At 46.4% G+C, this 13,489-nt stretch overlaps 1 protein-coding gene across 3 annotated transcripts in view; it reads right to left on the bottom strand.

The window, feature by feature from the left end:
* The window catches only part of SZRD1 (SUZ RNA binding domain containing 1), a 28,734-nt gene that overhangs the window by 3,194 nt on the left and 12,051 nt on the right, over window positions 1-13,489 (bottom strand). The window contains exons 2-3 of one of the 3 annotated variants that reach the window (XM_073233282.1): window positions 3,155-3,204; window positions 1,160-1,414 (exon numbers count right to left, since the gene is read on the bottom strand). In XM_073233282.1, coding sequence (XP_073089383.1) covers window positions 1,160-1,414; window positions 3,155-3,204 — 305 coding nt within the window. The remainder of the gene's footprint in view (window positions 1-1,159; window positions 1,415-3,154; window positions 3,205-13,489) is intronic. The other 2 variants (XM_073233284.1, XM_073233281.1) reach the window with 2 other exon arrangements.

Genomic DNA, 13,489 nt, shown 5'->3' with positions numbered 1-13,489 from the left:
GTCAAAGTGGCCATCAGTTAACTCTGGCTCCCCGGGCCAGCTTCTTTGGCAAGCAGACTCAGAGCGCCAGCAAGCCGGAAAGCCCCTGTGGGCAGGCGGGGTGGGTGGTCTTTAGCGCCAGCAGCACTGTTCCCCCAATCTGGGTGGCCATCACTCATCTGGAGGCAGGGGGAGTGCTCAAGGGCCCATCCTGCTAAGAAGCAGAGACCAAGGACAGCTCCTTCTCCACAGCACCATGTGGCTCAGACTCTCCAGAGTGTCCAGCCAAGGTACAGACCCCTAAACGAGAGCTCAGGAGGACCTGGAACCACATCACTACCCTCCTGCTTCTCAAACTCATGTGATTAATGGTTGACTCATATTACTATAGAAGATTAAAAGGAAATAGACTTTTTCTACTCTGCCAAGTGAAGGTTTAGCAGAGAGATAACAGAAGTCTACCAAAATAATGAAGGGATAGAAAGAAACTACATAGACTAAGTTCTTCCCGTCTCAGAATACCAAGACCAAGGAGGCCTCTCAGTTAGAAAAAGGCTGTTTTAAGAAATACCGTACTGCTTTACCAGGTGACAAACTTACATAATGCAGCCTCTAGGACTGCAGAGAAAAAAAACACTAGGAATAAAAAGGAATTTGGAAGATTCACAAAAGACCACAGTAGGCTATTATGAGACCCAGAAGGTGATACATAAGCACCTAACTGGGGCACTTTCCACTGTGCCAGGCAGGAGTCCCAGAACCCAGTGCTCATTCCACTGCATGATAACTTGAGGAGGCGGGCGTCGGCATTACCCCATTTTTCAGATTAGGCTATGAAGGCACCGAGGGGTGCCCCGTAGCTCTAAGCTAGAGAGAAGTAAGTGGCAGAGGTAGGCTCAAACTCCAGCACGTTTTGACTCACACTCCAGGCCTTTAACCTCTATACCACGCTGTCCACCTCCCCCACCCTCTGCTGCGCCTACAGAGGCAGAACATCAGCAAACCCCACCAGGCCAGGGTTTGCAGCTGGAGCTATGATCGGTCCACCTCTTCTCACTGGTCTACCTGCAGCCCGGCTGTCGTCGTCGTCCCCCTCCCCCTCCCCCTCCTCCTCCACAAGGTGGCCCGGTGGCGCGGAGGAGCGGAGGAGGAGGAGGTCAGGCCTTCCAGCTACACTCACCTGTCGAGGATGGGTTTCTCTTGCTCCTCCTCGGGACTGGCGCTGCCCAGGATCCGCTTCCGGGCCTCCGCGTACTCTGCCTCCCGCTGCGCTAGGGACTTGACAGGAAGGGCCGGCTTGCTGGTGGAGTTGGGGCTGCTGACCACACCGTTGCTGGTGGGCCTCTTGAGGATGCGGATCTGCGGAGGGGGCCCCGTGGGAAGGCTATCGTCCTGAATCACAATGGGCACTTTGGGAGGAGATTTGGATTTCCTGCTGACAAAGAGCAAACACAGCTTCACAAGTCCTACTCCGGACCACAGAACCCCACACGCGTCTCACACCCACCCCTCACCACCTTCCTCTTCCTCTCCCTCCCCCTCCTAATTCTATTCATTATTCTCTGGTTTCTGACCAGACTTCAAGACTCACTCCTCAAGAAGGGTTTCTCAAAGGAGCTACCTTGCCATAAACTCATGCAGTCCACAGGTCTGCTTCTCAGACCTAACCCCCGGCAAAGGCGACTGGACCACCACCTCTTTCTGGGACTTCTATCCCCATGTTCATCACAGTCACATCAACCACTGTTTGGCCCCTGTAGCAACACGTTTCACGTCCAGAATCCGATGACTTCAGTTAAAATCCCAGCTTCCCTCTACAGACCAGAGTTGTAACAGGCTGGAGCAGTGGGAGCCCCTTACCTTGGGGGTCAGCAAAGTGTTCACTCCTAGTCAAGGTCTACTACTACATGTGCTCAGACCAGTCAAACACTACAAAGGAGCCGCTCCGCCATGCCTGCCTGGCATCAAGACAGGATTTACCGAACTGCCACAGCCCTCTGCCGAGTGACCTGTGCCTCCCAGAGACAAGCTACTAGATAACTGGATTGCCTCTTTAAAAGGGCTTCTGTAACAGAGACAGCTTCCACTCCAGGGCTCTTTGGTACGGTGGACACGGCGGGGCTGGGGTGAAGGATGACCCTAGAAACTGCTTGGCAGTGCTCAAAGAAGCAGCATCGTCCAAGGCTGGTGAGTGCGCACATCCGGGGATGTGTCCACAGAAGTGGAAAACAATACAGGAAGAGAAAGAAACAAAAGGCACAGGGAAAAAGGGATCCAGGCAGGAATGACCACCCTTAACGGCCACAAAGACCCTCCTCTGAGCAGTCAACTAGCTTCTCTCCAGAACCAGACAGCCCACAGGGACCTGTTTTTGAAGTCTTGTTATCAGGAGGGATAGGGACTGGAGGAACTCAGCTGCTGCCCAGGGAATTGGAACAAGTCCTGGGCAGGACAGGAATGGCATGACAAAGGGGCTGTAAACCAGGCCTTAGTGTAGTTGCTGAGACGAGCAGACAAGGAGCCAGCAATTTGATCAAAGAGGAAGGGAGCCAAGAAAGCTAGCAGGCATGCAGGGCGCCCCACTGTGCAAGTTCAGAGAGGCCCCCTCCTCCTCCATGCTGCTTGTCCCTGTGGAAGGCCAACAGGTTATCTAAGCCCAAAGACAGACTGCTGACGTCAACCTTCACCTGCTTTGGAAACCCACTTCTCTGCTGTCTGGGTCGGAAAAAAAGTTATCCTTAAAGGTCTTTAAGAATTTCTGAGAACCTTTCCTACCAGGACACCCCATCATTCCCTAAACCACCAAGTCACAGAGGGCCCCAAGAAATCATCTGTCCAAACTCCTTATGTCACAGAGAGAGAAACTGATGTTCCACAGGGGGAAACAACTTGCCCACAGCTCAGAGCAGTTGGGAGCAGAGCTAGGCCTGAACCTTAAGTCTTCTGACTTGTTCCCTCCCCACTTTCCATCAGCCATCTCACACAGGGTGCCCACTAAGGTGGGAGGCAGGGGCAACTCCAGCCTCACTCCCAAAGCCTGCAGCCACGATGGCCTTGTGCGATGGGACTCGCTGCCCAGAAGCCTGAAACCTAACGACCAGCTGAAGAATACCACTGACTGCCCAGCTCTCACACGGCAGAACGTGTGAGCCCTCAGACCAGACAGCAGCCTTACCTCTCCTTTTGTGTGATCTTCAGTTTTTTTTCCAATCGTCTGTCTATTTCCTAGAGGAAAAAAATGTATATAAAAAGTGGAAAAAAAATCTCTCTTAAGTAAAAACTTAAGCCTTTATTTTCAGAGCTAAGGGCAGTGTCTCTCTCTGACCAGGGACAGACAGTACTACGTCCTCTGAGGTAACAGATGCAGACCTCCCGTTACTAGACTCTGGGGTATAGGGACCTGACTCCCTATGGGTTCATCTCCCTCCAGCCCCCTGGCCACGGCTATAGTTCTAGACCTATCATTCAGCTGGGTTCTTTGCATAGCCTCCAACTAGTCTTAAGGCCTCCAATCTATCCTTCACAGAGTGACTCAAATCAACTTTCTTTACATAAATCTGTCACTTACCCAACTGAAAACGCTTCAACTGTCTGCCAGATTAAGTCCAAGCGCCTAAGCATGCCTTACCCATTCCTTCCTCTATCTTCTGTTCCTGTTTTACACCACAGTGAAACAGCTACTAGTAACCCCCGAGAACCCAGTGTGCTGATCCACCTGCCTGCAATGTCCTCCCCTCTACAAATGCATACTTATCCTGCAAAACTCAGCTTGGATGGCCACCCCTCCTTTGCGAAGTCTTCTCTGAGCCCTTACGCAGCTAACCACCTGCGTCTCAGACAGAAGCTCTCCCTTTTACGTTCCTTCATGATGACATGTATCACATATTTTTATGTGATAAAATAACTCTGCATGACTAGCACAAAACAGAAGTTTAATGTCTGTAGCACTAGATGGCAGTCTGAATCCTCAGGCCCTTAGCACCAGGAACCCGGAGATGTCTCCACACCCTCACGCACGAGCTTCCGTAAGCTGGACAGGGGGAGGCTGTGCACACAGCGAAGACCAAACCTCCCATCCCTTTGGCTGCCCCACTGTTTTTTCTTATAAAACATCCCTCTCAACTGCCCTCAGGGCAAGATCATCTAGCTATCAAGAGAGGAGAAATTGTAAGCAAGATTATGCATTTCTCTGGAGAAAAGGTCTATAACAGTGGTTCTCAATCATGGGTCATTTTGCCCACCATGGGACATTTGACAATATCTGGAGACATTCCTGGTTGTCACTACTGGAGAGGAGATGCTACTGGCATCTAGTAGGTAGGGTCTAGGGATGCAATTCTGCTAAAATCCTACAATGCACAGAACAGCCCCCACAGCAAAGAATTATCTAGCCTTCAAAGTCAACAGGGCCAAGGTGGAGTAAACCTGACTTAAGATATATGGGATTTTTTCAAAGGAGTCTATTACTTGCACAATGTTAAGAATCATTGCCTATCTTACTACACTGATGGACAGTGACTTCAATAGCGTAGGGTGGGGGGACTTGATAATATGGGTGAATGTAGTAACCACAATGTTTTACATGTGAAACTTTCATAGAAGTGTATTCAGTGATAAAAAAAAAAATTCACTGCCTTAACACTGCCGGTAACACCTGAGGGCCTAGTGTGTAGCCAGTTTTCACAAATGCTCTATATGTACTGAGAATGACTCTTCTGCAGCTGGTGGATACAGTTCAAGCTGGCTACCTGTATTGTTCAAATCTAGATTCCTACTGATTTGATCTGTTAACTATAGAAAGAATCAAGAATTACTCTGTCTAGTAAATTAAACATTTTATCATTATGAAGTGATCTTCTTTGCCTTAAAACCTATTATTTTATATTAATACAGAAATGCCAGTTTTCTTTTGGTTAGCATTCCCTGGAATATATTTTTTTCTATCTTTTACATCTCATCTTTCCATGTCCTTATTTTTGCCTCCTGTCAACAATATGAAGTGAGAGGATTTAATAATGTATGACTGTTGAATCACTATGTCAAATACTGGGAACCAATATAATATTGTATATTATTGATCCATCAATTAAAAAAAAATGAAGCAGGTCTACCAATACGCAGCTAGATTTAAATCCAGTTACTGACACTCATTCTGATTGGCGCTGAGTTGTGCTTAAAATTTTTTTGTTTTTATGAAAGACCCAAAATTTACTTAGGCAGGCAAAACAGACTGTATCCTGAAGGCACCGTCAGTTCTCTGATGGAGGGGCTAGGAAGCCACTAGAATGAAAACCTCTCACTCAGGGCTGGAACACAAGTTGGCACCCAGTGTCTGTTAGGCTGGATGAAAAGGAGCACCAAGATTAAGAGAATGACCTAGATATTTTCTGTGAACTAACAGGCTTTCAAAGCGAATCTATGCCCACAGCATTGTCTGTGTCAAAATTGTAAACCTTTTAACTTTTTTGAGTGATTCCAGTGTTACTGTGTGAGTAAATACTATGTCTCACAACAGATGAATGTCTTTAGCTTTTAAGGGCTTTTCAAGGCTTTCAACAAATAACTTACAGGTTTAAAGTTCCACACTGTATCATTTTGCTCCCATCTGAAAATGAGACTCCCTGTTCAAGTTTCTCCATCATGAACGCAAGGTTTGACAACTGTGGGATGGATTTAGATGCCTTCAAGTCAGACTGAAACCAAATGCCTCCCGAGGAGAAGCGAGTAACCAAACTCCAAACTCAGGGTGCACAGGTGTGGGTGAAGGGTGCAAGGCACCAAAGAACGCTCACCCCCCATGAAGACAGGCAGCCAAGCCTTGGCTGACATGGCCAAAGCTACTTTAGCTCCAGAGTTTATTACGTGAATTCTCACTTTCATATCACTGTGAGGGCCAAATAAGACACAGAGGCAAATGAGCCTAATACATCATTTACAAAATGATGGTAAAATACACATTACATTAACTGAGTTTGAGAGGTCCTGTGCAGGTTTCCTCTCAGGACAGCAAACTGCTTCCTTCTTTTTCTAGGGCCCTAGGGATGATAGGCAATCTGCCCAGGCCCAGAAAATGCAGCTCGGGTAGACAAAAGCCCTTGAAGAAAGCATTAAGGACTGTGAGTAAATGTGCCTCTATGCCCAAACTAAAACATGACCAGCATACTCGGCATATAATATAAAAATACTGGCTTTAAAAATAATGCTTTACTTCAATATAATGTTTCATGGCTGTCAATATACTTCCCCAAACACTCATTTTCTGCTCACACCAACCTTGTTTGATATACAAAGCAGCTTCCATCCTGGTAATGTGGCTCTGGGAGGTTAAGGAACTCACTCGCCCTAGAACTAACGCCTTTGAGGCCCAACCTGACACTGCTGCCCCCACAACTGTTCAAATTCCTAAGAATGCTGGCAAAGCCATTAGACATTGATCTTCTCCCCTCATTTCTCCTGAATTGCACACCGCTCCCTGGCACTCCAGCGACTAACACTCCCAGCAAACGCCATCGCATCAGGCAGGTCAGCTCCTGAGAGGTGAAGAGAAATTCTTCATCAGATTAGAGAATGGATATGAACCGAACAGTTGTGGTGGGAAGCTTATCCTGGCCATCTCCAGATGTCCAGCTGGGTAACACTGTGCTCAGAGCCACCCAAGCAGGAGAGGCAGTGCTCTGCCAGCAGCTGACAGCACTGCAGCTCACTCTGGAGTCTGTCCAGTTATCATGAGTCAGTCCATTCTCTCCTTGGACAAGGCCCTGCAATCAATTTGAAGAGCTTTGAAGAGCTGGACCAATTTGAATTTAACTACAAGGCACACCACAAGGAGAAGCACGTTTTCTCTAGAGATGCAGTAGCCCAGTGGAATTAACAGGCTTCAGGATGTTGTGTGAGGAAGCTTCTAGATGAGGGTGCCAACAAGGAAATTTAAAACTTAAGAGCACCTTCTTTTTTCACAAGGATAAACAGAGCCCTGGCCCAAGGTCAAGGCTCCAATGTTAGAAGCCCAACCTCCAAGGCCAGAGAAAGAAACCCATAAACTCATCACTCTATGACTCTGCTCTGAGAAAGGGCCACCAGAGTACAAGAAAAATCTTAAGTAAGGTACTATGTTTGATTTCTCTGGAAAAGGCTTGCTATTTTTTGCAAAGTAGCACTGAGCAGACTCCAGCAGATGACACACTCTGTGCTCTGTTAAGTGGGGCAGCCTCTGGTCTTGGGGTCAAAACCTAAGCAAAAGATCTGCTGCTACCAAACACAGGTATACTACACCTCTACAAAAATGAGGTACACACTTGATCTGAGAGGACAAGCAAAACCAGAAGCAAAGAGGAGAGGCAGGTCATGAAGAACCACAGTGGCAAGCAACATGGTTGTGGACAGGGCTGGTCCTTTATGGAGGTAAATAGGTCAAAGTCATAATGTGAATGAAATCAGATGTCAACATATGCAAACTCAACTCACCTGAGGAAGCAGCGCAGGTTCACTGGCTGCTGATACCCTTAACCCTGCAACAATTATGCTTGTATGCCTCTGACAGAAAGTGGGAGATGGAGGCATATGGGGGAAGAGCAGGGAAGCGGGCATCTCAAACAGCCTAACTCGTTACACAGTCACAATCTTCAAAAGGAACAAAGGTGGCAAAGAGGATAGGGATGTATCTGCAAGGGGAGGCAGATTATAAGGACACATTCACTCCTGTAACATTAAAAAGTAGGTAAGAAAGGAAAAGAGAAAGGTGAGACAGGCAGAGGAAGGGAAGAAAGGCAAGGGAGAGCAATAAATAGACTATTCTGGGCCTTGGAGCAAAGGACAGCAAGAAAAGCAATATCACAACTGTACTCAGACTTGGAAACCAAAAACAGACTCAGTTTACCTAGGGGTAATGAAGCCCTGGGGACTGACTCAAACTAGTCAAACTCACTAGAGACAGCGTGAGTAACCCAACCATCATCTGTTATTTCACTAAGGGGTTGTGCTGCCCTTTCGGGTGTCTGATTTGCTGTTGACACCCCAAGGCCTTCCCCACTAGGGCCAATGAGAGCAGTCCTGCTCCACCATCACATCTCTCCTGATAATTGGACTCCTCGTCACCAATGTGATCAACACACCTCCTAAAAATCCACGAAATTTTGAATTAAATTGTCTGAGAGGCACCCTTGGTTCCTGGCTCCATGTTAGGAAATAACCCCCTTTTTTTTAATCATCAATGATTACTATTTAAGTGACTTTTCTCAGATAAATTGCCTCTCTTTTGCCAATTCCCATTTCAGAAAATAACATTTTCTCATTTTTCTCTTATATGCAAGGAGTAATGACTGGCCTTGGGCTGTCTGTGAACCACTATGTCCACAGGCTCATCTGGCTTTGTCCAGCTACCCCAAATCGGGGCATGCGCATCTGTGAGCAGACACTGGGAGGAACTGAAGGAGAGACAGGGACCCTGACTAAAGCAAGACTTTCTCAGAACTGGAGCCTGACATGTCCTAAGGAACACAACGCCACTTTAGACAAAAGCAGAGAGGAGGAGGGTGCTGTGAAGGAGAGAACCTCCCAACACATCCTGGCCCTGACCTCCCACCACAGCAGGCAGTGTGTGTGCTGGACCTGATCTCTGAGTGTTGGGCCAGGACATCAGCACCCATTCTCCCGGCTATGGGGCTGCCTGTGTCAGGGTTCCCTGGGAGAGCAGTCTCCCCAGCCAGGTGCCTATGTTGCTCACACCACATATTCTGGCTCCTTCTGTGAGGACCGCAATTTTACTTAGGAATAATGCGAAAGAACTCACAGGTAGAACCAGCAAAATCTGGTCTAAAACTATCAGATAAAAAGGCCTCATTACCTTTAAAGGGCATCACTGGACCTTTCAAGTCCAGACGTGCAACCCATAGAGACTTTTCCAAACCACCTTCATACCGACTTGTTTCACTATTTATTTCCTACCTTGTTTCTCCATGTCAGGGCATGGCAGTGACACTGTCCTGCCGCAGCAGGGCTGGCCACCTCCAATGATGCTGCTTATTGTAGACTAACTCCAGGGAGAGAAGTTCTCCAAAGTCACAGCACCCCAAGTTTGATTCTACAGTAATGCTGCAGGATCACCACCAAGGTCAAAACATTAATTCAACTCCTGGGCAAACATGACTGGTTAAGTTAAAAAAAAAAAAGCAGAATCAGAAGTTGAGAAACAACAAGATCTATGGGGACCTATCTAGACTACGAATTCTTTGGTTACCTTTTTAATGCAAACTCAGGTTAGTCTGTATGAAGATTCCATTTCCCCACAAAACATTCCTCCTTTCTCTGTTACTCCCGCAGCAAGGAAAGACATCCCACTTTAAGTGGGTCACTGTAGGGCACAGGATATTGTTCTAAAATTCCCACCCTAAGGAAGTCTATCCTTTGTTAATGTACCTCAAAGGCCATTTTCCTTTTGCTTTACTGACAGAAGTTAGAGACAAGCATTTATGGAAAGTGTACAATAATGGAGGAGATGTGCTCAATGGTGGAGACCCAGAGGTAAGGCAATCCCTCAGGAGGAGGAGCCCAGCCAGGTGCAAGGCGACAGGTAAACAGATCAGAGTTGCTGCTTAGCTGTATGAACAGGGTTTTGGGAAGAGAAATGTAGAGGGAGCAATACTGGCAGGAGAAGTCAGGGAAAGCTGCAGGGACTTGAAGGGCAAGGGTTTCAGAGAAAAAAAGAAGAGGCTTTAAAAAAAAAAAAAGCTGGGGATAAATAAGACAAAAACATGAACAGAGTGAAAGGAGAAGGAAAAGAGGAGACCGACCCAAAGTAAGACTCTTCCTAAATTGGGAGATTCCAATCTACAAAGTATCTCACAATGAGCCCATCTCTTTTAATACAGGTCTGGAAAACCATCTGAGATCACTTTAGCTGCAGTCAGGACTGGTTTTTCTTTTTAAGGTTTCTTTTTTTATTAAAGTATCATTGATATACAATCTTATGAAGGTTTCACATAAACAACACTGTGGTTTCAACATTCACCCATATTATCAAGCCCTCACCGCCGCCATTGCAGTCACTGGCTATCCGTGTAGTAAGATGCTACAGTCATTACTTGTCTTCTCCAGGCTGTGCTGCCTTCCGTGTGATGTACCTATATTGTGAGTGCTAATTACAGGGTCCCTTAATCCCCCCCTTCTCCCTCTCTCCCCACCCACTCTCCCCAACCCCTGCCCTTTGGTAACTGCTAAGGACTAGTTTTTATTAGTATCAATACTACTCAAAAAGCTGCTACAGAAAATCACTTATAATTTCTAGGTCCAGCAAGATATGAATTTGAAGAAATCAGTGGACCGGAAAACCATAAGGGGTTTTGTGCAGTATGCTATGAAGACAGAACAATTCTTAATTGCTTGTAAGGGAAAAACCAATGCCTGCTTTCTTTCCCAAGTGCACTACAGCTTTGAGGATCTCTGTGCACCTGCCCACGAAGAGGAAATCCTTTGGGCACACTCTAGCTATGCCACCCAGTACAGTGGCCACAGCCATAGGTGGCTGATGAGCATCTGACATGTGCCCAGTCTGAAACTGAGGTGTGCTATAAGTGCCAAATGCACAGATTTCCCAGATTTTGTACAAAAATGTGTAAAACAGCTCAATATATTTTCAATATTGATTACATGTTGATACGGCACTCTTTGATAACTGAGTCAAATTAAAAATACTAATTTCATCTGTTTCTTTATACTTTTAAAATGTGGCTTCTAGAAAATTGTAAATTACACATGTAGCTCACATGGTACTTCTGTTAGACAACACTGCTTTAGATCTAACCTTAGACTAAGATTTACTTTTGCTGTACATTTAATCTTTCAGCAACTAGCAGCTAAGCACCTCAAGAATGCTAGAGACATCATATGTGATATGCTAGAGACATACCAACCAGCAACATGTACCTTAAGGAGCATGTTGTTTATGGATGTGTAAATTCTACTCGGGTGGGTCGTATTTGTCATTCTGGCATCAAAGCATCAAGCACTTTCCCAGAAACCAATGTTTGAAAGCTCAGGTCCTATTCTAGGAACATTCACCACCTTACGTCAATCCAGCTAAGCTCCACCATCCCACTGAAACTACTCTTGTTGAAGTCATCAAAGACCTGCAATGCTGCCAATTCAGTGGTAAGTTCCAAAATCTCCACATCATTCACTCTCTTAGCAGCATGGATCACTGCTCAATGCTCCTTCCTTTAAAGCATTTATTTATTCAACCTCGCAGACACCTCCCTGGTAGCTCCTTCTCACACTCTGTATTTGACTTCTCCTCCAACAGGATAGGATCGTCTTCCTCCCTAATCCTTGATGATGGAAGAGTGCACCCCTCCTCTTCTACAATGGCTTATTAAGTGGCCTCAACTACTTTCAGAGCTTTCTAAACTACTTTCACTGACAGTCAACTGCCAACTCAAGAGGCCCACTTGGACTTCAAAAGGTACCTTAACTTACTGTGTCCAAAACCAAACTCTTGATTCCTCCCAGTCACCCAGGTCAGCTCCTCCCCCACATCTTCCACGGATTCCATCTCAGTAATTTCAGTCTTCTAACAGCTCTGGAGTCACCTGTGATGCCTCTTTCATAACCCAGACCAGCAGATCTTGTTGGTTCTACTTTCAAAACCTGTCCAGAATTTTCTCAACACTCCTGCTGCTGGGACCACCCTGATCCATATTATCAACAGCCCTTGCAAGAGCATCCTAAGCAGTCTCTGTGCTTCCACTCTTGTCCTTTCAGTATATTTCACACACAGCTGCCAAATGATCCTTCTAAAAACCAAGTTAGCCCTGCTCAACACCCTCACAGGGCTTCCAAGTGCTTCCTTGAAATTTCCAAGGTGTTTCAAGGCGATATCCGCCGTGGCTTACTAGTCTCTATCAATCCGGCTCTCGGAAACCTCTGGTCTCAACTCCTACTACTCCCCCCTTCAGCCACTCCTACCATACTGGCCCCCATTGTTCTTCAGATAGAACAAGCGTGCTCCAGCCTCAGGGCCCTTGTGCTTGCTGTTCCCTCTACCTGGAATGCACTTCCACCAGCTTCTTCATGGTTTCCTCTCTTTCTTCAGGTCTCTCCACCTGCCTTGGAGAGGCCTTCTCTGACCTTTCCTTTCCTTTTCTTTTTAACAAAATGGCACCCCTGCCAGTCACCTTCTATTCCTCTTAATCTGTTTTATTTTTCTTCATTATGTGTGTGTACAAAATTATTTGTTTATAATTCATCTTTCTCCACTAGAAAGCAAGCTTTATGAGAATAGACACTTAGTTCACTACAGTTGTCTAGAATGTCTAAAACAGCGCCCAACACATGAATTAATGAATAATCCTATCAAACAAGATTTTAGAGATACATTCCTATTTTACACACGACTTACAAATCAATCTGGAGAAGTTACCCATTCGACCATGGTTATGGAGTGGACCAGGAAGTGAACTGGGTCTATGTGGATCTGAAGGCAGGACACTAGCCATCTTTGGTGTAGGAACTAAGACTGCCTTAGGCACTTCTCAGCGTGGTGGTGGTAGCAGCATTCTCCAACACCTGGCACAGGTAGTTGCAAAGGAAGGCACTGTGCCCTCCCTTCCCTATTCTAATTCCCACCACAATCTATGAGATGTGCAGCAGCCTTGCTCACAGGTTAACTGCCTTGCCTAAGGCCAGTTGACAGTTGACTGGTGACAGAACTGAACCCTAAACTTCAAGAGGGACAAAGTCTGGCAGGGAACACCAACCTGCCTGCCTCTACACCCCAGGCCAGCGCAGGTTCCTAAGGAAGGACAGCGGACACAACAGAGCTGCGTTCCCCAGGCCCCATCTTAAATCTGGCAAGTACTCAAAAGGAAGTAATTCTTCAGCAGAAAACAGTCCTAGCAATTCAGATGTATCCCAAGCTGCAGGGCCTCAGAAACTGTAAACTGCCATCCTGAGACAATGTATCTTTCTGCTTTGAGTGCCTCCTCAAAGGGTTCCCATGGGGAAGGGAATCCACACAGCCCTTTACCTTAAGGGTGTGGAAAAGGCAGGAGTGGGAGCAAGTGGCAAGCCCCGCCCTTGGAATAATATACTAGGTAGATCTAATGGGGGTCCCCTTTCTCCATGTTTATTTTTACTTTTCCCTTCTGGTTTTCATACAACACTAAGCAATACAACTCTTAGAAGAAACAGTATTTCATCCTTAGGGGCAGCAAGAATAGAGAGTCCTCAGCCAGTCTTAGTAACTTTGCACCCTACCTAGACAAAGGCCACACTGTCAGTGGCTGGAGAGCCAGGGAGCAAGGCCCTCACACTCAGGACAACAGCATTCTCTGCTCCAGTACCTGCCTTTGAATGACGCTTTCTAAGTGCTTTATTTAAATCTCACCACCAGACAAGGCAGATTTTACTGTGCAATTTTGCAAATGTGGAACATGAAGCCAAGAAAAAGATAGGTAGTGATATGCCCTCAGTCAGACCTGACCTGACCCGAGTCACTTACCCTAATCAGAAATTCCAA

The sequence above is a fragment of the Manis javanica genome, chromosome 4 (genome assembly GCF_040802235.1).
Source record: "Manis javanica isolate MJ-LG chromosome 4, MJ_LKY, whole genome shotgun sequence".
In the NCBI taxonomy this organism is placed as follows: Eukaryota; Metazoa; Chordata; class Mammalia; order Pholidota; family Manidae; genus Manis; species Manis javanica.
This window is presented reverse-complemented; position numbering and strand designations above follow the sequence as displayed.